The sequence below is a fragment of the Neofelis nebulosa genome, chromosome 3, assembly GCF_028018385.1.
Source record: "Neofelis nebulosa isolate mNeoNeb1 chromosome 3, mNeoNeb1.pri, whole genome shotgun sequence".
Taxonomy (NCBI): Eukaryota; Metazoa; Chordata; class Mammalia; order Carnivora; family Felidae; genus Neofelis; species Neofelis nebulosa.
The window spans coordinates 202,149,539-202,173,471 of NC_080784.1; the positions used below are offsets into that span (position 1 = coordinate 202,149,539).

The following is a 23,933-nucleotide window of genomic DNA, read 5'->3' on the forward strand; positions in this document are numbered from 1 at the left end:
GTTCCAGCTGGAACAGCATCAGGGCGAGCCCTCAGCCACGTCAGACTCACACCCAAGGGGAGGCCCCATTACCTCTTCAGGTCGGCTCAGAGCATGGCCCTCAGGACCTGTGATGCCCATCTCCAAGATCCGCTTCTGTTCCTGCAAGATAAGAGCAACGAGTCAGGGATTGTAGAAAGTCAATGGGGAGAGGCCGATTCTCCAGCCCCTGGTTAGGTAGGTGGGCGGCTGAGGCCCGGGCGGGGGTGGTGAGTGGTTTATGGGAGCCTAACATGGGCTCTGGGGTGATCCAGCTTCTTTGCTCCCTCTGCTCCCCCTGCCTCCTTCTGCCTTTGCAACCCAGGACCTCTGTCTGCATCCACACCTGCTCTCTATTCAGTGCCCCGACACCAGTGAGGGGGCGGGTAAGAAACGGGCTCTAAAGACCAGCCACCCACCTTTCCCCTCCCCCACCCTCTGCTGCAGGGCTCTCCTTGGGCAAGAGAGGTGGTGTGTGGGTATTGCATGAACGTGGAAACAAACCACGGAGCCCCACACTGGGAGTCCGGCCACAGAACCGGCCGCCTCTGTGACTTTGGGCAAGTTGGTCCAGCTCTCTGGCCTCAGCCTTCTCTTCTTTACACTGGGGACGTCAGTGCTTCTATCTCGCAGCTCCCACAATGAGTCAGGGAGGGGGCATCTGTGAGATGCCTGCATGGCACCCGGAGTGTAGCGGAAATCAGTAATCGGCAGCGGGTTCTCATTATCGGCCTCCTCTTCCTGGCGCCTGTCATTCTAGCGAAAAGCCTCTACCTCAAGCTTGTCATGTAGCCTTGAAATGGTTCCCTGAGCTAATGCCCTAGATCCAAACCCATTTGCTTCAAGGTTTCCTTGCCGCAGGAATACTATAATTTCTAAAAAAAAAAAATTGTTTGATATTGCCCAGATGTCAGCTGTGCTGCTGCTAATTTTCACTTCTGCATTTCTGTATCAACCTCAGGCACATCCCTACCATGGGCCCCCGAGCCCTATCAGCCATGAAAAAAAAACCAAACAAAAAAAACCCTAATTTCAACTGCATCTCTGGTTATGAAGCTTGAGCTTACTACAGAAATGTAAACAGGAAACAAGGTCAAGGTCTAAGAGTTGGGGTGGATTTGAGTAAGGCATGGAATAATTTCAGCTATTACAGGTGGTGTTTAGAAAGCATTTCTGTACACAGTCTACAAAATGATTTTATGATATGGAGAGAGCCCTGTGCAAGATTGTTTAATTGTCTGTTACTGTTTCTGTTGGAGAGAAGGCAGGAAGGGAAGAAGGGAGGAGGAGGGAGGAAGGACCCAAGACACTACGACAGAGGAAAGCACAGATCACAGAAAACCGGAACAGGGTTTGCAGGCAGAAATCGTGGGCCGAGCACGTACGGTTAAACGTCTCGCACGCTGCCGGTGGGTATGTGGGTTTGTTCATTCTGGAAAATGGGTTAGCAGTAACAACCAAAGCTGAATATACATGCACCCAATTTCACTCCTAGGTATAGACTAACAGAAAAGCAAGCACAGGTTTTCTAAAAAATCTGTTTAATGTTCTTATTTCTTTTTGAATGAGAGAGAGAGAGAGAGAGAGAGAGAGAATGAGCAAACATAAGCAGGGGAGGGGAAGAAAAAAGGGAGAGAGAGAATCCTAAGCAGGTTCCACGCCATCAGCGCAGAGTCCAACGCTGGGCTCGAACCCACAAACCGTGAGATCATGACCAGAGCTGAAATGAAAAGTCAGATGCTTAACTGACTGAGCCACCCCGGCGCCCCTGAAATGGGAACACAGGTTTAACAAAAGACTGAGCAAGAATGTGCACAGAAGCTTTGTACACAGCAGTCTTACATTTGAAACCATCCAAACATCCAGCAGTGAGAGAATAATTTCTGCCATATTCCTGCATCAGAATTCCACAAGTGATGGAAACAGAAAAAATTACGGTGTTGTGGACAACGGGGAGGAATCTCACGGACTGCGTTTTGAGCAAAAGACGACAGACGTAAAAGAACACATAGCACGTGGTTCCATTTTTATGAAGTTCAAAACTAGGCAAAACGGAGATGTGTGGGGTCCACGATTTCTGAGAGGTCCCCAGCGAGCCCGCCTCCTGGCTTCCGTGCCCTGGGTAACCGATCCCCTCTTGGCATGTGACCTGGCCCTAGCAGCATGCTTCTAATGAGCATCACACGGACAAAAGAGATGGGGTGTCCCTGCAGAGGGGAGGCCACAAAAGGGTTCTGGCCTCCACCTTGCTCTCTCCCTTGCTCTCTCGGGAGGAAGCCAGTCTCCCCGCTGGCAAGGAACCAAGCTGGCCTTTCGGTAACGGCCAGCAAAGAACAGAGGCCATCGGTCTGACAGCCTGCAAAGAACGGAATCCTGAAAAGCACCACCTGAGTGGGGTTGGAAGACCCTTCCTAGTCCAGCCTTAGGACTGCCACCTTCACCGTAGCCTGTGACAGTCCCAACTGAGCCACACCTGGACTCCTGACCCAATGGATAGGAAGATAGGAAATGTTTACTGCTTTAAGATGTTAAGTGCTGGGGTGCTTTGTCACGCAGCCACAGAGAACTAACCTAGATGTTCGTGACCAGAGGTAGGGTGTTACCGTAACAACCACCTGAAGCTGTGGGAGTGGCTTTGGGACCAGGCCGTGCACGGAGGCTACAAGAATTTCAAGGCACGTGTTGAAGAAAGCCCAAAGTAGCCTGGAATGGACCGCCTGTGGAAAGACGGACCTTGGGGGACCTTGGCAGTAAGACCTCAGAAGGAAATGAGGACATTTTTGGAAGCTAGAGCCCGCTGTGTCTTAGCAGAAGGCTTGGCGCACTGCCCTCCGTGGTGACATGGAGGGCAGAAACGGGCCGAATGAGCTGGGGCCCCACGCAGGAGACTGCCCAACGAGCTGTTGGGAGAGTCTGTCTGGTTTCTTCCCGCTGCTTGGAGTAAAATGAAAGAGGGGGCATAAAGAAGCAAGGGGTGTTAAAAAGGAACCAGGACATGATAGTTTTGAAACTTCTCCACTTCTCCAAAGAGTAGAGGATAGTGCAATGAAGAAATGTCTTCTGAGCAAATATCAAATGCAGGGCATAAGCAGCAGACAGTAAGTAGTCCAGTGACTCCACAACCTTGGTGAAGATCTGGAAAGATGGAGGGTGGTTGTCCACAGGGTGAATCGGTCACAAAAGGCCCTGTGAAGAGATTGAGGGTGTGTCCCCGGAGCCTCTCCGACAAGAGGGCCTCTAGGGAGCTCCGGGTGCGACCAGGGTAGGGGTAGACTTATCTGGAAGAAATCTGTGGGTGCCTTTTGTCTGATGGGGTGAGCCACAGAGGGATTCATGGGAGGCCAACAAAGGCTTGGGGAGAATCACTCTAGCAAAACACTGGCAGTCTGGGCTGAATGGAATGAAAACTCCTCGAAAGGAAAGGGGGCAGTTGGACCTTCAAAGTCTACTGGGCAGGAAGCAGGCTCAGCTGTAGGCACGTGCTGCCTGCCACGGGACGGATCGATGACGGGAAGCGGGGGATAGAGCCAAGAGCCCGGAAGGCGGAGCCAAGAACCACGCAGAACTATTCTCAGGCTCCAAGACCACTCAAGGAACGGCCAACATGTGTCCGACCGGATTTCAGAACGGCTATGGACCAATCCTGAAGCTTTCCGTTTTCCCTCTTAAAAAGGAATGTCCACCCACCGTTGATGCTGTATGTTGAGTGTGTGTCGGGGGGAGGCAGATAACTCACCTCTGTGGCTCCAGAGACCTACAGATTATAGGGACTGTCCCCAAGGCGCCTCACCTACACCTAGATCTGACCTAGACACTTCCAGACTTTGGGGCCGTGACGGGGTTGTGACGGGGAGTCGGGAGGACCCTGGAAGGGGACGGATGTGTTCTGCATGTGAGAGGGGTATCAGTCCCTGGGGGTCAGAGGACAGACTGGCAGACAGTCTCGGAGAGGGCCCCCAGCGATACTCCCTTCCTGGCATTCACACCCTTGTACAACCCCAACTTTCTGGCTGTGGGCTAGCCTTAGTGACTTGTTACCAATGAACAGGATTCTGCTGCGTGACACAACGTGTTTGTGTTTTACTCTGAATTTGAAAGAATTTTAAATTTCGCAGAAAAACTGCAAGGATGCAAATAATAAGAAGTAAAGCCCGTAGCTAACGTTCACAGCGAATCTTCAGATCTCACGCACTTCACCATCGCGGCACAGTCCTGCTGCGCGATGGAACTGCCTTACCATCCTGGCTCTGTGCCCCATGTAACAGCGAGCAAGATGTTCCTATCGGAGCCTCAGTTTCCCCATCTATAAAGTGGGGACGTCTGTGCCATCTCTATGCCATGGAGTCGTTGTGAGCATCGCCATACACATGGCATCGTGCCTGGAATTAACTCCCTTGACTAGATGCATCCAAGTCTCCTGTATGTCTGACCTTGCTCGGGGACGTCATGACCAACCCACAACCCCCCACCCCCACCCCTGCAAGGCCAAGTGGCCATCCCTGCCTTCCTCCTCTTCTCCTCCATCTGGTCACTCGATGAAATCTGAAGAAGGTGCTCCTTCCTTCACACACTTCGCTTCTTCCACCTCCTCTATCTCCCGTCTTCATTCCTTCTAAGAAATGAAGTAGAACCTAGCTGGTCACCCCGCGTCCATCCTTTTCCTGCCAAGTTCACTCTACAGCCAGAATGATCACATTGGCCTAATGTCTCCCTTTGCCCAAAGCTTCTTTCTGCATGGCTGCAGCCTATTATAATGCGCCAGACACTGTCCTTCACGTACGCGATAGAATTTAATCCTCACAAGGTAGGTGCTTCTGGACGAAGAACAAGAATGTTCGTGGGGTAGAGTTCCCTGCCCGAGGTAGGAGGGCTGGGAGGTGGAGGGGGCCGTGCTTTAGCCATCACACCCCCCTCCCAAGTCCCATAAGACGCTGATCAACCCCAGCGCCCACGTGCCTCACCTCTGGTGTCCCCCAAGTCTGCAAAGCATCTCCATTCAATCCTTATTTGTCTCTGACACAAACCCTTTGAGGTCCTCAGTGGCCTGCCGAAGGCCCCCTGCAGACGGTGCGTGTGTGACGCCCACCTGGAGTGTCTGAGGCGTCATCCAGTTCCCGGCCTGCCCCTTCGCTGCCTGGCCACCTCACTGACCGATGCCCCCACCCCTTCGATCAGACCTTCTGCACACGGCCGCCGACTGGAGTGGAAAGGGCGGACCTCCCTCCACACCGCTCACCTGAGCTATCAAATCTCCATTTTCCGCGTGGACCAAGATCACAGCTCCCAGCCCCTTAAGGAAGGTGAAGGCTTCATAGAGCTGGGGAAGAACAAACAGGGGTTGGGGGAGATTAAAAAAAAAAATATCACAGCCTGAACAGCTGCGAAGAGTGTTCTGCTCACGCACAGTCACCCACCCGCTGGCGGCCGCGGCCGTGGCACGACCGTTCTGTTCACACGGATGGAAAGTTAAGCCTTGGAGAGGATCTCCCTTTGACCCTGACGCCCTCTGGATGCTAAAGCAGGAGGCTGCGGGTAGGGCAGAACCGATCAAAGCCGCACCGTGGCACAATATGCCTTCCGTCTTGGTGCCCACCCGTGCCTTTCACGTTCGCTGCGGCCCTGCTCCATTGACGTGCCTTCAGCTGCCACCGGGGACAACAAGAGTGCAAAGCTGGTTTTTGTTTTACTGAGACTGTGTAACTGAATGCACTCAGCCTGTCCTGCGGCACCCGGAGGGTTTGTACAGCTTTACGAGAACTTGAACGCGTGTCATTTTCCAGACCACGGTGGGGCGGGGGTCGAAGTCTACGAGAACTCTTAACACTCAGGTCATATGCACCCTGCCAGGCAACCCCTTATGTAGGCAGTACAGGCCCCGCCCACCACCCCTGCCCTCTTCCCACCTGCAAAGGATCAGCACTCAGACATTTGCACGCGGTGAGGCCCAAAGCCCCCACGTTCCTTCTCCGGGGCCTCTCGAATTTTACCTTCGTTCTCCAAGTGTGCAAGGCAGCACCCCACCCTGGGACGTGTGCTTTTCTATGGAGATGGCAGGCGGGGAGGATACATAGGGGCAGGAAGCACCTTCCAGGACCCCCATCGCTCAACTCCACCTGTCCGTGGGGTTTGGCAGTTAGAATAGAACAGGTGAAAAGTTCAGTTATGCTAGACAGACTCATGCTACTTTGTCATGAGACTGAGCCAGTTTTAGCCTTTTGGTGACACAGCAGAGGCCTCCAGGGCATCTGGGGGTAAGTGATTCTCTATAACTGCGCGTGTTTATTTTGAAAGGCAAGACACGAAAGCATCTCCCATCACATCGAAGGCATTACAGCTTACTGGCATCCATATGTGCCAGGCACTGCCTTGGAGCCTCGTGTGAACTCATCCAATCCTCTGACAACCTTCATGAGGCTCTTAGGAGTCTAAAGCAGAGAGATTGAGAAAGCTGCCTCGGGCTGCCCAGCAAGGCCAAAGCTTGCGGCCAAGCAGTCTGGCTGTCGCATCCCTGCCCTTTACCAGTGCACCACCCTGCCTTTTTAACCAGCAGAGGGCAGGGCACTGATAACAAAACAAACCAGGAGCCCCAGTGGCGTCAGAAGGCCAAGCGCCCGACAGACAGTCACTGCGTCACCTGTACCATCGAGCCGCACCTTCTCTATAGCGGCTGTCCCCACACGACAATTGTTTGAAGCCGGCACGGCCAGAGATGACCGCCTTGCACAGGTGAGAAAACCCAGGGAGGGAGTGGCCCCAGTCACTCGACTGGCTGGAGAGACAGCCAGGACTTTCCTCTGGGTCAGAGCTAACGGCATGGTCCCCACTCCTCTGGGTCAGAGCTAATGGCACAGTCCCCAAACTTGCTAGAGCCCCAGGATGAACTGTACAGCTTTTGGAAAGTCTGTGATAGGATCTGAGTCTGTTTTTTCAATGAGCGTTTTAGAGGATGCTAAGGATGAGCTGGGTTTGGGAACCACCGTGCAAGGGACCCCCCCCCCCCCACTCCACCCTACTCTAGGAGCCAGAAAGGAATGCAGGCCCAGCAGGCGTGGGGACTGACACAGGTCACTCGGCGATTTAGCGGACAGACTGGGACTTGAACCCAGACCTCTCCCCTGCCCCTTCTCACAGCTCCCTTGCCCTGTGCTGTCTTGCCCGACACGGTGGCCTATTCCTGCACAGGAGAGGAGGTGTGCAGGAGGACCCACCTGGCTATCAGACATCTGGTAGAGATCCTTGTACGCCATGTAGACTTGGAAGGAATTGACACCTGTTTCAAGATGAAAAAAGAGAACAGAAAAATGCATTAAGAAAAAAGAAGGGTGACTCTCCAGTCAGTGATCACAGTACAGAGTGCTGACCCCTAGGATAGAGGGCTGCCGCTGGGATTCACAGTGGGGACACCGAACCCAGCCTGGGGGTATGGGGAGGAGGGTCAAAGGAGGCTTCTAGGAAAGTCACACAGGCTGAATCTGAAGGAGGAGAAGGGGGCGTGGGAGGGAAGGAGGGGGAGGAGGGGGGGAGGGGGGGAACCATTTGGATTGAGAGGGGGTGTGCGTGGGTAAGGACGGTGGGGAGGATGAAAAGACACGATGTGAAGGTACTAGAAGTGTCTACAGCGGGATCCAAGGGACCACGTGGGGTTTTTTTAATCCCTTATTTTTTTTTATGTTAAAATCCATAGAACGGAATTCACCATCACCACCATTGTGAAGTGTGAAGTTCAGTGGCGTTGAGTGCATTCAACAGGTTGTGCAACCATCACCACGATCTACTGGAGCGTGTGTTTCTAAAGCAAGAAGTGACATGATCAGGCTTTTTTTTTGTCTCAGAAAGACCATGTTGGAAGCGGTGTGGAGGATGGGGGGTGGGTCTGCAGAACAGCGGAGAGAAATGGCAGCTCGTAGGGTGATGGTGAGAGCAAATGGGACAGGTGCGCAGAGACTCTGAGCCTGGACAGGAGCTGCAGGGTCAGGGAGGATTCGAAAAGGTGGAAACGGCAGGCTTTCACGTGCTGTGTGGACAGGCCAACAGGGAGCACGGGATGTAGGGAACTCTTCCCTAACATACCTTCCAGTTGCTTGAGCACAGGCACCATGTCTTAAATACCACTTTATTATTTTTTAATGTTTATTTATTTTTTGATACTTTTTTTAATGTTTATTTTTGAGAGAGAGACAGAGCATGAGCGGGACAGGGGCAGAGGGAGAGGGAGACACAGAATCCGAAGACAGGCTCCAGGCTTGAGCTGTCAGCACAGAGCCGGATGTGGGGCTCAAACTCACAAAGCATGAGATCACGACCTGAACCCAAGCCGGACGCTTAACAGACTGAGCCACCCAGGCACCTCTTAAATACTATTTTAATTTGCACACGCATAATATGTGCTGTGCAATTACTGCTTGTTCATGGTATCCAGAGGTGTCTGTATAATATGAGTTGAAGGCAAAACTATGAAATGGGATTTAGAATTCCTTTCTACTAAATAATGGTGAAGATAGACCAAAATCTTTCCTTGTGTAGAAAACCCTGGCAGGGGCGCCTGGGTGGCTCAGTCGGTTGAGCGTCCGACTTCGGCTCAGGTCATGATCTCGCGGTCCGTGAGTTCGAGCCCCGCGTCGGGCTCTGTGCCGACAGCTCGGAGCCTGGAGCCTGTTTCGGATTCTGTGTCTCCTTCTCTCTCTGACCCTCCCCGTTCATGCTCTGTCTCTCTCTGTCTCAAAAATAAATAAACGTTAAAAAATTAAAAAAAAAAAAAAAAAAAAAGAAAACCCTGGCAACAAAAATTCTTTGTCAAATTATTAGGAAAAAGTTAAAGAAAAAGTAATATTAGGAAAGCAACATTAAAAGTATCCGTTTCTGGGGTGCCTGAGTGGCTCAGGTGGCTAAGCATCTGACTCTAGATCTCAGCTCAGGTCACGATCCGAGGGTCATGCGTTCAAGCCCCGTGTTGGACTCTGGGCTGACAGTGTAGAGTCTGCTTGGGATTCTCTCTCTCCCTCTCTCTCTGCCCCTTCCTCTCTCTCTCAGAGTAAATAAATAAACGTAAAAATATTTTTTTAAATAAAAAATAATAACAGCAGACACAGTTATTTTTGGGGGGAAGGGTATTATGATGGCAACACAGCCCACGGATCTTCTATTGGGGGGCATCTGGCAAAGCTGTATTTCTTGCCTGAGTAGGGGAGCCTCATAATAATTCATAAAGCCACATTTTTTTTATTTGTGTGGTTTTTCTACTTCTGCTTTACTTTCGGTTCAAAATATTCAAATAAAAGCAAAGAAGCCAAAAACCCCAAAGGGAAAACAGTACTTTCAGACAATTTAAGAAAAAAAATGGCTAACTAATAAAGATTAAAAAAATTGATTTTATTTGTAATCAAAGTAATTCAAACTAAAACCTCAGCACTGCACCACATCTTAACAGATGGTGCCCAGAGCTAGTGAATGTGCATCGAAATGAGTCCCTCTTACATACCAATTTGCACCTGCTTAAAAAACCAATTAAGCCATGCATACCAAGAGTAGTAAACGTTCCAGAATATTCGGCTGGATGCTGCCAGTACTAGCAATGAGCCTAAGGAAACACAGTGGGTCCTGGTATTCACAAAACCTCCCAAACTCACAGATGCCATCATTAACAGTTTTTCTCCAAGGAGCCTGCATGAAACACCAGTTCTCAAGGACTGCACTGAACACTTACTGGACTGTCAACCCATTCATAATCCCTTCCAGTTCTTGGCAACCCCACTCTTACTCTGCCCACCTCATAACCTTGGAGGCAGCTATGTCCATACCACGTGACCACAGACCACAGATGTTAGTCTAGGACTGGGCCCCTGGCAGAGGCTGAGCTGAGCCAGGAGGAAGGACAGAGTCCAGTTAATACCCCCAAACACCTGTTGGTCTCTGAAACAGAGATGCACACCCAAAGGGCGGGCCGCTGTATTCCATCATGGTGAGACAGAAGTAGAGGATGCAGGTCAAGGGTGAGGGGGAACAGAGCTGGCTCAGAGAGAAAAGCACAGAAGAACAGGAGGCAAGACTCCCTTGCAAAGGATGCTTGGATACACATCATTATCCCTAAGGCACATCTGCTCCATTCAACTTAAGCCAAAATCTGGAGGGATTCTGTTGTTTGCAATCAAACACGGGGATGTTGATATCCATATTGGTAAAGAAAACCTGATTCATCAGCAACGAACAGGTTTCTTTATTGCAGGGCTTCCCTCAGATTTTAACATGATAATGTGCATTAAGAATATTCAAGAACAGAATAAACAGAAAGCATTTCCCAAACTTATTGGACCCCAGAAGCCCTTTTTCATGGAATATTTATTTTCTCACTCATCAAATATTTACTGAGTCCTTACTATGCATGAACACCATCCTAGAAGTTTGAGATACAGCTGTGACCCAGGAAGGAAGAAGGATGCCTGCCTACCTTCTACTTGGAATAAGCAATAAGTGAATAAATAAGCAAGGGCATTTCATGCAGAGATGGGTGCTAGGAAAAAATTAAACAGGTTGATACATTTTTTAAAGTTTCACAAAGTTCTGCAGTGACTCTGCCTCTCCCCACTCCTTGAATGCGGGCTGATCTGGAGACGTGTGCTGACCAATGGTCTGAAGCATAAGTGGCACCATATTGGCTCCAAGCCTCTCCTTGGGGCTTCTGGCTCACTTTGGAGCCTCATGTGAAGGGTCTTGGGAGAGCCTGTGGGAGGCAGGTCATGGAGATGTATGTGTTGCTTATCCATTCACCCATCGATTGACATTTGGTTTGCTTCCACCTTTCGCCTATTGTGCACAATGCTATACAACTCTCTTCAAATCCCTGCCTTCAATTCTTCCTGATAAATACCCAGAACTAGAGCTGCTGGACTGTAGGGTGGCTCTATGCTTAATTTCTTGAGGAACTTCCATACTGCTTTCCAAAGTGGCTGCACCATTTTGCATTCCCACCGATGGTACCCAAGGGTTCCCATCTCCCCACAGCCTTGTCAACACTTGTTCTTTTCGGATATTTTGATAACACCCCTTCCATGGGGTGTAAGGTGGTATCTCACTGTGGTTTTAACAGTTGCTGTTTTAACCCACTAGATTTTGGAGTGGTTTGTTCTAAAAACAAAGGCTACCTGATACAGAAATCAGTGCCTGGAGGTCGGGTGCTGCAGTGGCCAAAACCTAAAACATGTGGCCTTGGCCTTGGGACTGGGGAGTGAGTGGAGGTCAGAATAGTCCCGAGGAAACTGTAGGCAAAGGCTGGGGGAAAATACCCAACAAACTGTTAGTGGAGGGTGGGAAAGGGGCCCTTCATCCCAGGTAGTGGCAACACGATGGGAAAAACCATGACGAGTAACTTGGAGGAAAATGTACCCAGAGAACTTGCGGGTCTGCCTAAAATGATTTCCATGAAGAACATAGTAAGTGCCAGTTGGTTTCTCTAAGCTACATGTGATGAAGCACCAGAAGACACACATCAAAATGGACCTGAGGGACAAGGATCAGGTTAGTTTGCAAGCGAAATTCAGTGAACACACAGGACGACTTCTCTCTACTCTTGCCAATCTGCAAACAGTTCTCAAAGTGAAAAATGACCTCGAGTGTAAGATTCAATCAAGGGTATACCCAGAACTCTTTGTTAGGACCTCATAGAAACCAAAGGTGGTGCCCAGTAAACTTCTTTGGCCAGACAAAGGGCTTCAAAAAACATTTTTTTTGAAAAAAAAATTTTAAGTTTTATTTATTTATTTAGAGAAGGTGACAGAGAGAGAGAGGGAGGGAGAGGGCATGAGCAGGGGAGGGGCAGAGAGAGGGAGAGAGAAAATCCCAACCAGGCTCTGCACCATCAGCACAGAGCCCGACGTGGGACTCAAACTCACGAACTGTGAGATCATGACCTGAGTCGAAACCAGGAGTCGAACATTTAACCGACTGAGCCACCCAGGTGCCCCAGGGCTTCTAAGAATCTAATAAGTATCATCACATAGCACACTGACAGTCACCTAAAGTGGAAAGAAGCCCGTCTCAAAAAAAGATTTGTCCATGGGGTGCCTGGGTGGCTCAGTTGATTGAGCATCCGACTCTTGATTTCAGCCCAGGTCGCGATCTCACAGTTCGTGGGTTTGAGCCCCACATCAGGCTCTGTGCTGACGGTGCAGAGCCTGCATGGGATTCTTTCTCTCCTTTGTCTCTGCCCCTCCTCTACTCACACATGCACACATGTATGGGGGCGCTCTCTCAAAATACATACATTTAAAAAAAATTTGCCCATTGGAGTGTCCATTTGTCCAATGGAGTGAACTACAATGCGACCATTGGAAACCCACAATGTTTTTAAGAAAAGTATACCTTCTGTGACTAAAAGAGACTGAGCCTGTTCAAAATGAACTTTCCATGGGTAGGGAAAAGGCTGAGAAAGGTACTTTGCTGCAAACATGGGTCACTTTTATGGAAAGCAAACTATATCTCTAAGGGTCTGGCCAAGAGTCCAGAGGGTAGAGCCTGAGCTATGCAAGCAATGGCCTAGGGCAGGGGACAGGAAGCTTTTCCGTAAAGGGTCAGATAGTAAACGTTTTAGGCTCCGTGGGCCATATATAGTCTCTGCCACAAATTCTTCTTTGTTTCCTTGTTGCTGTTTGGATTTTGTTTTGAAAAACCCTTAAGAATGTGAAATTCCTAGTTGATAGGCTGCATAGAAACCTAGAAACAGGCCACGGGCCATATTTGGCCCCCAGATTGTGGAGTCTGCCAGCCCCTGAACTTGGGCACCACTCCCAAGGAGAAGGATTGGCTTGGATGAAGGAATGTTCTCTACCCCCAGAAAAGGTCTTCCCAGCAATGTGTCCGGCTGGATTCCAGTCCTGTGGAGTTATGACCATGTGCCACTCATCTTGTCTCTTTTCAAATGGACTGCTTATCGTGGTTGTCCTGTCTGTGCCCCACCATCGGATGTGAGATGTACAGGGAAGGGAGGCACAGAACTTACCTCTTAGGCTCACAGGTCTTTGGATCAAGAGAAGCGGTACCCAAGGAACCTCATCCACATCCTACATACATGCTCATAATGAGATACTGGACTCTGAGCCTGATGCCATAACTGGAGGGAAATTTTGAGATGGCTGGATGGAGTTGAGAGTATTTTGAACGAATGAAGGAGAACTGCACTAATTATGGCCAGATGAGACACAACTTAGATTAAAATGGCCACGAATTGTTCCAAGTTCATCTCATCAGTGGAGTAGTCTTTTTTTCCCATCCCTTGAATCTGGGATACTCTTGTGACTCAACTTGACCAACAGGATGCAATGGACATGATGTTGTGTGAGTTCTAAGCTTAATCCTCAGGAAGGCTTCCAGCTTCTACGTTCACCTGTTGGAACACTGCCACCAAGTGAAGAGGTCCCAGAGAGCCCATGAGAGGACAAGGGATCATGTGTGGAGCATTCCCCCACCCCCTTTCCCACAGCCATTCCAGCTGAGGCCCAAATGTCTGAATGAGCCCAGACAGGATCAGTAGAGAAACTGTTCAACTGAGCCCAGCTCTGGTTGTCAACCAACAGAATCAGAAGGTAATTAATGATTGTTGTTTTAAGTCTTAGGTTTGGAATGGTTTGTTACACAGCAAAAGCTAGCTGATACACAGGGCAATGTGACAAAGAGACAATGGAAGTGCTCGCAGAAAGATCCAGGAGGTTCATACCAATAGTGGAATGACCCCATTGCCTGTGCACTGCTGTTCTTAGAAAATAACCAAGTGATACAGGCTAAACACCTGACCTAAGTGACACAGCCTAGCACCTAGCCAATATGAGTTACTCTCTTCTTTACCAGGCTCGATTTTTTTCCTCTTCTTTTCAATGGTTTCTGCATTAAAGTTTCTATTTTGAGACTGAAATGCTGCTGACATCCAACAAAACCAGTAAGTGCTATTAATAGGGGTCTGTGGCTTAGAAAACACAGGCAGGACTTCCCTGTCAGTGGTTTATAAAAAATTCCATCCCAAGGGAAGCCATTCTCCCTTGCCAAGTCTACACAGCATGCTGGCACCACTGTTTTCTAGAATAACTTCTTGTATTTTGAGATTTCTAAAATAAGCCATAAGTTGTTTGATCTAAAGACGGATTCAAGTGCTGAACCACGACTTTCATATCCCACGGGCTGAGCCTGTCCTTGGGAGACGCACGGTGAACCTGTTCTTTTGGCAGCCTGAATAGAGTGAAAAAAGCAATTGGCAAGAAGGAGGTCAGGGGCTGGGCAGCAGCTGTGAGGAGTTGCACCTGTGCCCCGGACAAGGGCTCCCAGCAAAGGGAGCACCCAAGGGGGCTAACTCCAGCCTGAGCCCCAGCTGCCAAGCCTGTGCCTTGAGACAAGGGCACGTTCTCCCAGTGGACCACCCCAAGAGGGTGCCAAAGACACCAGAAGCGCCAGCAGAGCTCTGTCAGAGACAACAGAGTCCAAGCGCTAGCTGCTGTGTGACACTCGGGAGGCGACTACGCCTCTCTGAGCTCAGGTTCCATTTCTAAAACCAGGCAGACTGAACTGCAGGAGCTCTAAATTGATCTCCCATCCTGAAAATTTCCTGTGCTTGATTCTGCAGTCCAGTGATGATGACCCTCGAGATTCCTGAGCAAGCCCTCTGACTTAGAGAGCAAGGTGCTAAAATGCTGTAGGAAAGGACGCCAGGCTTGTTCCTCCCTCCCTCCCTTCCCTCCCTCCCTCTCCTCCTCCCCTAACTCGTCCATTCATGCAGTAAGTATGGACTGAGAACTTACTCTATGCAGGTGTGTGCTAAACACTTGGGGTACAGAAGTTCGTCAGAGCGTCTCCCAGGAACTCTGCCAGCTCCCCAATATTTGCTGCCCCTCTCCGATGTGCAGGCACCTGAGGAAAAGCCCTTCGGAGCCATGTGAGCACCTTGGAACTTATCCTGGGGACACTGTGGAGCCACTGCGGGCATCCACACTAATTACTTTTTTCAATCCCACTTGTATGGCTGGGGGAAGAATGCACTGGAGGGGTAGGACTGGGGACAGAGACCGAGGAGGAATATCTGGAGGAGACACAGTGAGCCCGGCATCAGGGAAGGGACCGGGGTTGGAGACCCACAGTCAGATCTGAGGTACTGCACAGGCAAAGCCGTGGATCCAGTGACGGATGGGGAAGGAAGAGCGAAGGGCACATCGGGAATGATCGTTGGCAGGGGTCTCCAGGTTTCTGCCTTGAGTGAATGGCTGGACAGGGGTGCCCCTTGTGAGGCCCCGACTGACAGGCAGTAGGGTTCACTGGAACCCCTGATGGGTTTGGGAGAACCTGGTAAGTCGAGCCCCATGTGGGCGTCTAGAGAGCTATGTTCTGTGTGAGTCTGGGCCAGGGTCGTGGCAGATGGGTGACCCTGGCCATAAGACACTATGGAAGCTGAGGGGCCCCTCAGGCAGGGGGGCCTGGACTGGAGCCCTGAGGTCACCACCATTCACTGAGCACCTTGGGAAGGAGAAGGAAGACCAGGTGGGGCTGGGCAGGGCTTAGAGAGGATCCCACCTGTGTTTTGATGGGGCTGCAGGTGCACAGAGGAGGCGGGAGGGCTTCAGCCAAGGCCCCTGAAGGTGCTGCTTGCCTTGGGGATAAGAAGGAATCTGTGCACTTAGGAGCCCTGATAGCGATATCCTTCATAACCTGTCCACCCAATCTCAGACACAGGACTGGCCAACAGGAAGGAAAAAGCAAGAATAATTGCCCCTGGCAGGGACCAGCTTCTACAGAGGACCTGGGAATTCTTGTTTCCCTCCAGGCCCTTTGGTCCTAGCAACCCCTACAGCCTGTCTGTGGTTAACCCTCTGGGCCCCAAAGGAGGGCATCTTCGCTGGCTCACCCATCCTCGAGCAGAGGGTTCCAGTCCTGGGTCTCCTTCAGGGGATGTGAGGTGCAGCCTGTGACCTGTCTGAGGGCCCACGGGTCTTAGGGGGCTGATGGTCCTTTGGGTCATTCCTAAAACCCTGACACAGGGTGGACGCAGGGCAGGCCCTGGGCAGTCATCCAGCCAGTGGCCCCAACCCTGCTTTGCATCAGAATACCTGAGCTTTGCAAACCCTCCCTCTGGGAATTCAGGTTCAGCGGGGCCTGGGGCCGGGCTTCAGCAGCCCAGGAGAAGAACTGGTGATTTAATCCAAGTGCCTCCTGCTCCCGATGAGACAACCGAGCAGGAGGCCACCGTGTGCCAGCCTCGGCCTGGGAACAGAGATGAGAAAAACCAACCTCTTCCTGAGCCATCATGGTCCAGAGGGCAGTGAGAGCCCTGAGCCCCACAGCCTTGCTGGAGAAGCCCCCTCTGGGGCTGTGGGGGCTCCAAGGGGACCCCATCCTGGAGTGCAGAGCAAGCAGGAAAGGCTTCTAGGAGGTGTGGGTGCTTGAGCCCCTCCAGGAAGATGAGTGTTCACCACTGAACACTGGTGTGGGACCTCCCTGCATGCCTCAGTTGCACCAAGATTAGGCAGCCCAGGGGGCCACCAAATGATGAATGAGGCTGAAGGCCCCCGGGGCATTGGGTAAGCATCAAGGATCCTGCCTGAGGGACCACAGTGCCCCAGGTTCCCAGGGAACAGGGAGATGGGTGGTGGGGGTAAAGCCCCAGAGACAACATGCTACCTCTTGCCCAAAGCCCTTCCACTGAGGTCACTGCCTCTGTGGGTGGCTGCACAGACACCAGCCCTTGTCACTGCATCCGCTGCTCTGGCAGAGCCTGCCAAGTGTGGACACGGAACCCTGGCTCTGGCAGCGCTTCCTCCCCCTTCACTAGGGCAGACTGGGGTAGGACCTCTCTCCACAGAGAGCACCCCATGGGGACCATCAAGAGACATGCCGGGTTCGATGCCTCATGCCTGGCTTCCGGGTGGACTGAGGAGCTCACCATCCGTGGTACCTCAAGCAAAGCAATCCCTACCACTCACTGCCTACCTCTGAGGTTGCTACGACAACCAAGACCTCCATCAGGGTGGAGAATTAACACCGAGCTCAGGTTGTGGTGCCAGGTACCAGGGCCCTGGATGAGGGGCCGCCGAGCAACCGCAGAGAGCTCCACTGGGGGGCTTGTCCAGCATCACGCAGCCAGGAGGTGGAAGGGCAGGATTTGAACCCGGGCGGTCCACCTGCTGGGACCGTCCGGCACCTGCTGCTTCGTAAAAGGCACGTGACACTTACAAGCCATTTCCACGGGCGCTCATGGGAGGGAGAGTCCTAACGCTGCCCAGTGTTAGAAAACGAAACAAAGTTAGGGACAGAGCCAGTGACCTGCCCACCTGCTGCAGGTGGCCCAGCTCGGTCCCGGAAACCACCGCCTCCACCGTCGTCTCCCACCCCAACACCAACAGCCCCGCACAGACACAGGGTGGAGAGCACCCAGTGTCCGTTTCCAGCTCCTCGCCCTGTAAAATATCTACACGGGTAAGCATGGGTATCTTCACAAACACGTTTTCCCAGAACATTGAAACACCAAACAATTGCAAATAGGCAGCAGCAGGTGCCGTCAGGAGCCCCAAGAGCCCTCTTCGGAATGAAGGACTTCTTCCCCGCTCCCCAGCCCCGGCTGCTGGGCGAGCTGCCGGCAGATGGCCCTCAGCTGTCAGTCCCGTTTGTACCACCTTCCATGTACAGAGCAGCCTAGCTCAAGGTCATGCCCCATCCCGGAGGGGCCACACCCAATGCCGGGCTGGTGGGAGGTGTGAAGTCCCCATGCCCTTGGCATCCTGGGGATCCATCTGAAGGGCGTCCAGGTCTCAGAGCTCCCTGCAGCCAATCCTGTTTCCTGGGCTTCGCTCACAGGGGTGGATCCTGGATTCGCCCTGTGGGAGGCAAAATAACGGCCCCCCCCAAAGACTGGACGTCCGCACCCTGATCCTCGGGAACTATGACTATGTTCCCTTCCCAACAAAGGGAATCTGCAGGTAAGATTAAATTAAGGACCTTGACATAAAAGATCACCCTGTATCACCTGAGTGGGCCCAGTATGATCACCAGGGTCCTTTTTAGTGAAAGAAGGAAGGGAGAGGTTGGAGTCAATGAGGGGGGAGGGAGGCAGTGGCTGGAAGGATGCAGGGCCAGGGGCCAAGGCACTTGGGCAGCCTGTAGGGGCTGGAAAAGGTAAGGAAGGGGTGCCTGGGTGGCTCAGTCGGTTGTGTCCAAATTCCGCTCAGGTCATGATCTCGTGGTTCGTGAGTTCGAGCCCCGCGTCGGGCTCTGTGCTGACAGCTCAGAGCCTGGAGCCTGCTTCGGATTCAATGTCTCCCTCTCTCTCTGCCCCTCTCCTGCTCGCATTCTCTGTGTGTCTCTCTCTCTCTCTCTCTCTCTCTCTCACAAATAAATAAACATTAAAAAATACTTTTCTAAAAAAAGGCAAGGAAGTGTTCTCCCTGGGGCCTCCAGAAGAAGCCCACCCTGCCAGTACCTTGTCTTGAACCTTAAAGCCTACTTCAGACTTCCGGCCTCCAGAGGTGCCATCTGGGTTGTTTTAAACCACAGGTTGCTAGAGTTTGTTATAACAGCAACATGAAACTAATCCACACTCGCTTCCTACAGGCCATCCTCTGCCTCAGAGTCGGCTCCCTGCGAGCCCTGACAACACGATTTTTTAAAATTCTCCACTAGGGAGTAGATTAACCCAGTACCTCCATAAAATGGAATACTCTTAGGAGAAACGATGGAATGATGATAAAAGAAATAACTAATAATACAGAATCAAACCAGGGGCCAGCACTCCTCTAAGTACTTTATATATACCCTCTCGTTGGACTTTCAAAACAACCTCGTTGTTACCTCTATTCTCCAGACGGGGAAACTGAGGCACAGAGAGGTTGAAGGATTGGCCTAAGGTCACACAGCTGCTAAGCGGAGGGGCCTGGTTGTCCATGACATTTATTGAGGAAAAAAGCATACTGCAGGGGCACCTGGGTGGCTCAGGTCTGACTCTTGATATTGGCTCAGGTCATGATCTCGTGGTTTGTGGATTCAAGCCCCTAGTCGGGCTCCATGCGGACAGTGCAGGGCCTGCTTGGGATTCTCTGTCTCTGTCTCTCTCTGTCTCTCTCTGTCCCTCAAATTAAATAAATAAAAACTTAAAAGGATGAAAATTATTCTTTAAAAGAGCATACTGCAGGGGCGCCTGGGTGGCTCAGTCAGTTAAGCGTCCGACTTCAGCTCAGGTCATGATCTCACGGTTCACAGGTTCGAGCCCCGCGTCGGGCTCTGTGCTGACAGCTCAGCCCTGCTCTCTCTCTCTCAAAAATAAATAAACATTTAAAAAATTTTTTTAAAAAGCATCCTGCAGATTATGCATATTACAGTTCCACTTAAGTAAAAATTATGGCTATGTGAGCATGTACCTCACAAATATACAAATAGAAAAAATGCCTGGGAAGACAAACTCCAAATTATCACTTTTTATGTTAGACACTTCCATACTGTTTCTCAATAAATGCGCATTAGTTCTTTTGTTTTCATTTATTTAATGTTTATTTATTTTCGAGACAGAGACAGAGCACAAGCAGGAGAAGGGCAGAGACAGAGGGAGACACAGAATCCGAAGCAGGCTCCAGGCTCCGAGCTGCCAGCACAGAGCCTGACGCGAGGCTCGAACCCACGAACTGTGAGATCACAACCTGAGCCGAAGTCGGACACCTAACCAACTGAGCCGCCCAGGCGCCCCTCCCTGTTTTGTTTTTTTAATGTTTATTTATTTCTGAGACAGAGAGAGACAGAGCATGAGCGGGGCAGGGCCAGAGAGAGAGGGAGACACAGAATCCGAAGCAGGCTCCAGGCTCTGAGCTGTCAGCCCAGAGCCCGACGCGGCGCTCGAACTCGCGAACCGTGAGATCATGACCTGAGCCGAAGTCGGACACTCAACCAACTGAGCCACCCAGGCACCCTACGTGCACTAGCTCTTAAACTTAAATCAATAAAAAAACATTACACAGTACGAGTTAGACGCTTAAAACCAGGAATGCACCGAAAAACCTCCACAAGCCATTTCCTTACAAGTGTCCAGTCAAGGGGAGAAAATTCTCTGCCCTCCTCCAGGACAATGCGATAAATACGACCCCACAAAGTCCCCTGTGTGACAGCTTTGTGATCTCAGTGTCCCACCCGTCCCCTCTGCACATCCCCATAGGGTCAGGCTCTGCTAAAACTGATACGATGAGCCCCATGGGGAGAGTGGAAAATTGCTCAGGACTTAACACGAGGTGAGGAAGGCAAGGTACAGAATTGTAAATTCCCTTGGATTGCGACTGCCCAAAACAAGAGTGTGATTCACAGCCACCGCAAGGGAGGGATATCGCCTTCTTGATGTGGAGAACTCAGACACAGAAAACCCAAACTTGGAAGCAGGCAAAGAATACAGTCGGACATTCACAACGAGGATGCAAAATGTCTGACATAATTAACGAGAAAAGAACCGCAGCGTATGCTGGATTTGCCTCATCAAATTTACAAGGATTTTGTAGAAGTAACGCCCCACGGTGCACACGTGCAAGGAGCCAGAGACACGGGGATCGTGGGCATGCAAGTGTGTGCATCCTCCAGAAAGCAATTTGGCTGCGAGTGTCACAATCTTGAAAAATGTTAACACCTTGACCTTGTGATCCCGCCTCTGGAAATCGAAGGAAGCGATTAGAAATGCAAACAAATGTTTGTAGACAAAGATGTTCACCGTAACACCATTTACAGTAAAGCAGACAGAAAACCTAAGTGCCCGATAAAAAGAAAATAAGCAAATTAACCATTACGTGCTACATTACAAGCCATTAAAAAGTTATTAATGAAAACTAATGATTACTCATAAAATGTTAAGTGAAAATAGAAGGATCTCGAATAACTGCCGTCGTGTAACTACATAAGGAGAAAATCGTCTAAATGGACAGGGAATGGAAAGCAATACTCCTTAACATTAATGTAGGTGGTGGGGGCGGGGGGGTATGGCCAGAAGAAAAACGTTTTTTCCTTCTCTTTATTTCCTGACTCTTTTGTATTGTGGAGAATATACTCTTATAATGAGAAAACACAGCACCTCTATCTTAAAAATTGAAAACACCCTCTAGGTCTCCTTGAAGCATCTCATTCATTTGAGGCTGCCTCTTCAGACAGCATCCAGAACAGTCCCTCCCCGGACAGACCACTCCTGTCCTGGTTCATTCTGTTCTCTTGTTTTGTTTCATGTATCTGCAGTTTAAGTCATCTCAACATGATGCACACTGTAGTGTCTACACTGTGCAGGGCCACCCGGTGTGAGTGAGTCCAAAGAGAAGGAAAACGGCCTGGGATACAGAGTTGGATAGAGACGATCCCCCCACTCATAGAGCTCAGGGTGTAACAGATGAGCCAAAGAACCAGTGTCCCATAATCCAAGTACGATGGAGAGGGGAGAGCCAAAAAAGGGGAAACTGGAGAAGGTGTTAGTTGAGCTTGGGAAGCAGAGTGGAAGAAAGGGCCATCCTGGTAGGGTGTTCAGTGTGAGCACAGGTCCAGTGGTCAAGCAGGTTTCAGGGGACGGCATCCAGGATAACAAGTACCCCAGATACGTTTAGGCAGAGAAAGAAAAAGGGGACTAGATCAGCGAGGGCCCTGCGTGCCAGGCTAAGGAAATGAGGCTTGCTTCTGTGAACAGGGGGATACCTCCCAAGGGCTCGAAGGAGAAGAGGACAGACCCCTTATAGAGGATCCTGTTTTTGCATTGTTTATGCGACAGTGTGCAGCACATAGCTGGGCTCCCCGCAGACGCAGATAAAGGGATTTTTCACTTCACATAATCAGACCCGCCAAAGAACCAGCAATTCCAGAACTGCGCCCCCATTCTGAGACTTTAACTGACCTTTGTCCTGCACCAGCATCTCCAACTCCTCCCGCACGCCATCGTACCAGCTCGTGATGTCCACATGGAGGGAATAGTCGCAGCAGGATTTGGTGTCAGCTGCTTCGTGCCATTTCTCGAAGGAGGTCAGCAGGCTAGACCCAGGTTCAGGGACAACATGGTCAACTGTGAAAGAACGGTACTTGTCACATTCCAAGATGTTTAGGACCCAAGATGTCCCAATGGTAGGTTCTAATAGCCTCTTCACCCCATCACCACCATCACCATCATCACCACCACCGCCTTAATCATCACCCCCACTTCCATCACCAAGATCAACATCCTCATCATCACAACCCTCTTCATCATCATCGTCAACACTGCCATCAATGTCACCATGACTACCATAACCATCAGCAGCGGCATGGTCACCACCATTGTCATTGTCACCTTCAGCAGCAGCAACAGTATCACAACTATTTGTTGAATGCTTACTATGCCTCAGATACCGCCACAAGGCCTAAAATTATCACATTTAATCCTCTCAACCACCCCACGAAGTGAATATTAGCATCTCCATTGCAGATGAAGAAACTGAGGCTCAAAGAGGGCAAGGAACTTGTCTAACATCACACAACTAGTTAAGTAGTAGGAAGAGCCCCAGAGTCTCGTCTGCTGCAGTCTGAACCTTTCCCCTACTCCATGCTGCCATAGATGAAAAGTGAAAAAGACTTTAGAGACTAAAAGAATGTTAATTTCATCATCCTTTTTCAAATAAAATCTTAAATGTAAAGCAAATGACAGGGGAGACGCCTAACTTTTAAGCCTCACTTGGCTTCGTATATCCCTCTAGCTACTGCCCTATCTCCCTAACATCCACCCCTTACAGCCAGACACCTATAAAGAGAGGTCCCTATTCTCCTCCCACTCACTCCTCCACCCATCTAAAGCACTGGCCTTTGCTAATTCAATCTCCATGTCTCTGGGTTTAATGGAAACATCCAATCCTGACTCCACTGGCCCTCTCAGGGCACAGTGAATCACTCCCTCCTCTTGGTTTCCATGACAACATGGCTTGCTGGCTTTTATTCTACTTCTGTGGCCATTTTTCCTCAGGCTCCTTGTAGAATTTTCTGCCTCTCCTTGGCCATTAAATGGTCAAGTTCCTCATGGCTTGGTCCTGGAATGTTTCCTTCAATGTAGCTAATCATTAAAATGTACCACTCCGGCTTAGCTGCAGAACTCTGAAACCAGCTGTTTCCCCGACCTCTCCACCAGCAAAACTCGAAAGCTCCTCCAGATTCAAATGTCCCAAACCTCATGCAACATCGTTACCCCTTCCAAATCTGGTCCCCCGCCACCTCCTTAGCTGTGCAGACACCACCTTAGTTCCATACCTAGGATCGAAGGGGTCATTCTTGACACTTCCTTTCTCTCAGATACCCCCACATCTGACCCATCACCAAGTGCTTAGATTTCCCTCCTACGTATCCCTAGAGCTGTCCACCTCTGTCCACTCCATGGCCACACCCCTAGTCCTAGCCACCCTCTTCTCTCAGTGAGCTACTGTGATCCCACCGGTCCAGCCACATCTGATCTAGGCCACTCTATTATGGTCTCTTTAAAACCCAAAGCGGATCAGCAGATCACATCACTCTTTGCTTAAAATCCTTTGACAGCTGCTCATTGCCCATATGAAAAAGTCCAAAATTCTTACCTCAGCCATCGAGGCTCAGCACCACCCTTACCTTCCAGTCTTACCTCACAGGACTCTACCCCTAAGTCTCTGCATTCATGCCTCATGGGTCTCTTAAATGCAAACCGTGTTCTCCCATCACAGGGTGTTTGCACATGTCGTTCCCTCTTCCTGGGGCTCTGGTCCCCTCCACCTTCTTCACCCACTTAATTCATACTCATCCTCCAGATCCCTGCATGAATGCCACTTCTTCAGGGAAGACTTCCTTGAATGCTTTGCCCCTCAGTTCAGAGTTCTGTGCACCTTTCTGGTGTAGCCCGAGTCACAGACTATGGACATGGATATGTAGTCATATATGATCTGTGACCCCCCACGAGCCTG

The 23,933-nt window shown here is 50.6% G+C and overlaps 1 protein-coding gene across 2 annotated transcripts in view; it reads right to left on the reverse strand.

The window, feature by feature from the left end:
- The window catches only part of CRMP1 (collapsin response mediator protein 1), a 76,782-nt gene that overhangs the window by 21,019 nt on the left and 31,830 nt on the right, over positions 1 to 23,933 (reverse strand). For both annotated transcript variants that reach the window (XM_058723128.1, XM_058723129.1), the window contains exons 4-7: positions 21,878 to 22,042; positions 7,227 to 7,288; positions 5,255 to 5,335; positions 73 to 141 (exon numbers count right to left, since the gene is read on the reverse strand). In XM_058723128.1, the coding sequence (XP_058579111.1) occupies positions 73 to 141; positions 5,255 to 5,335; positions 7,227 to 7,288; positions 21,878 to 22,042 (377 nt within the window). The remainder of the gene's footprint in view (positions 1 to 72; positions 142 to 5,254; positions 5,336 to 7,226; positions 7,289 to 21,877; positions 22,043 to 23,933) is intronic.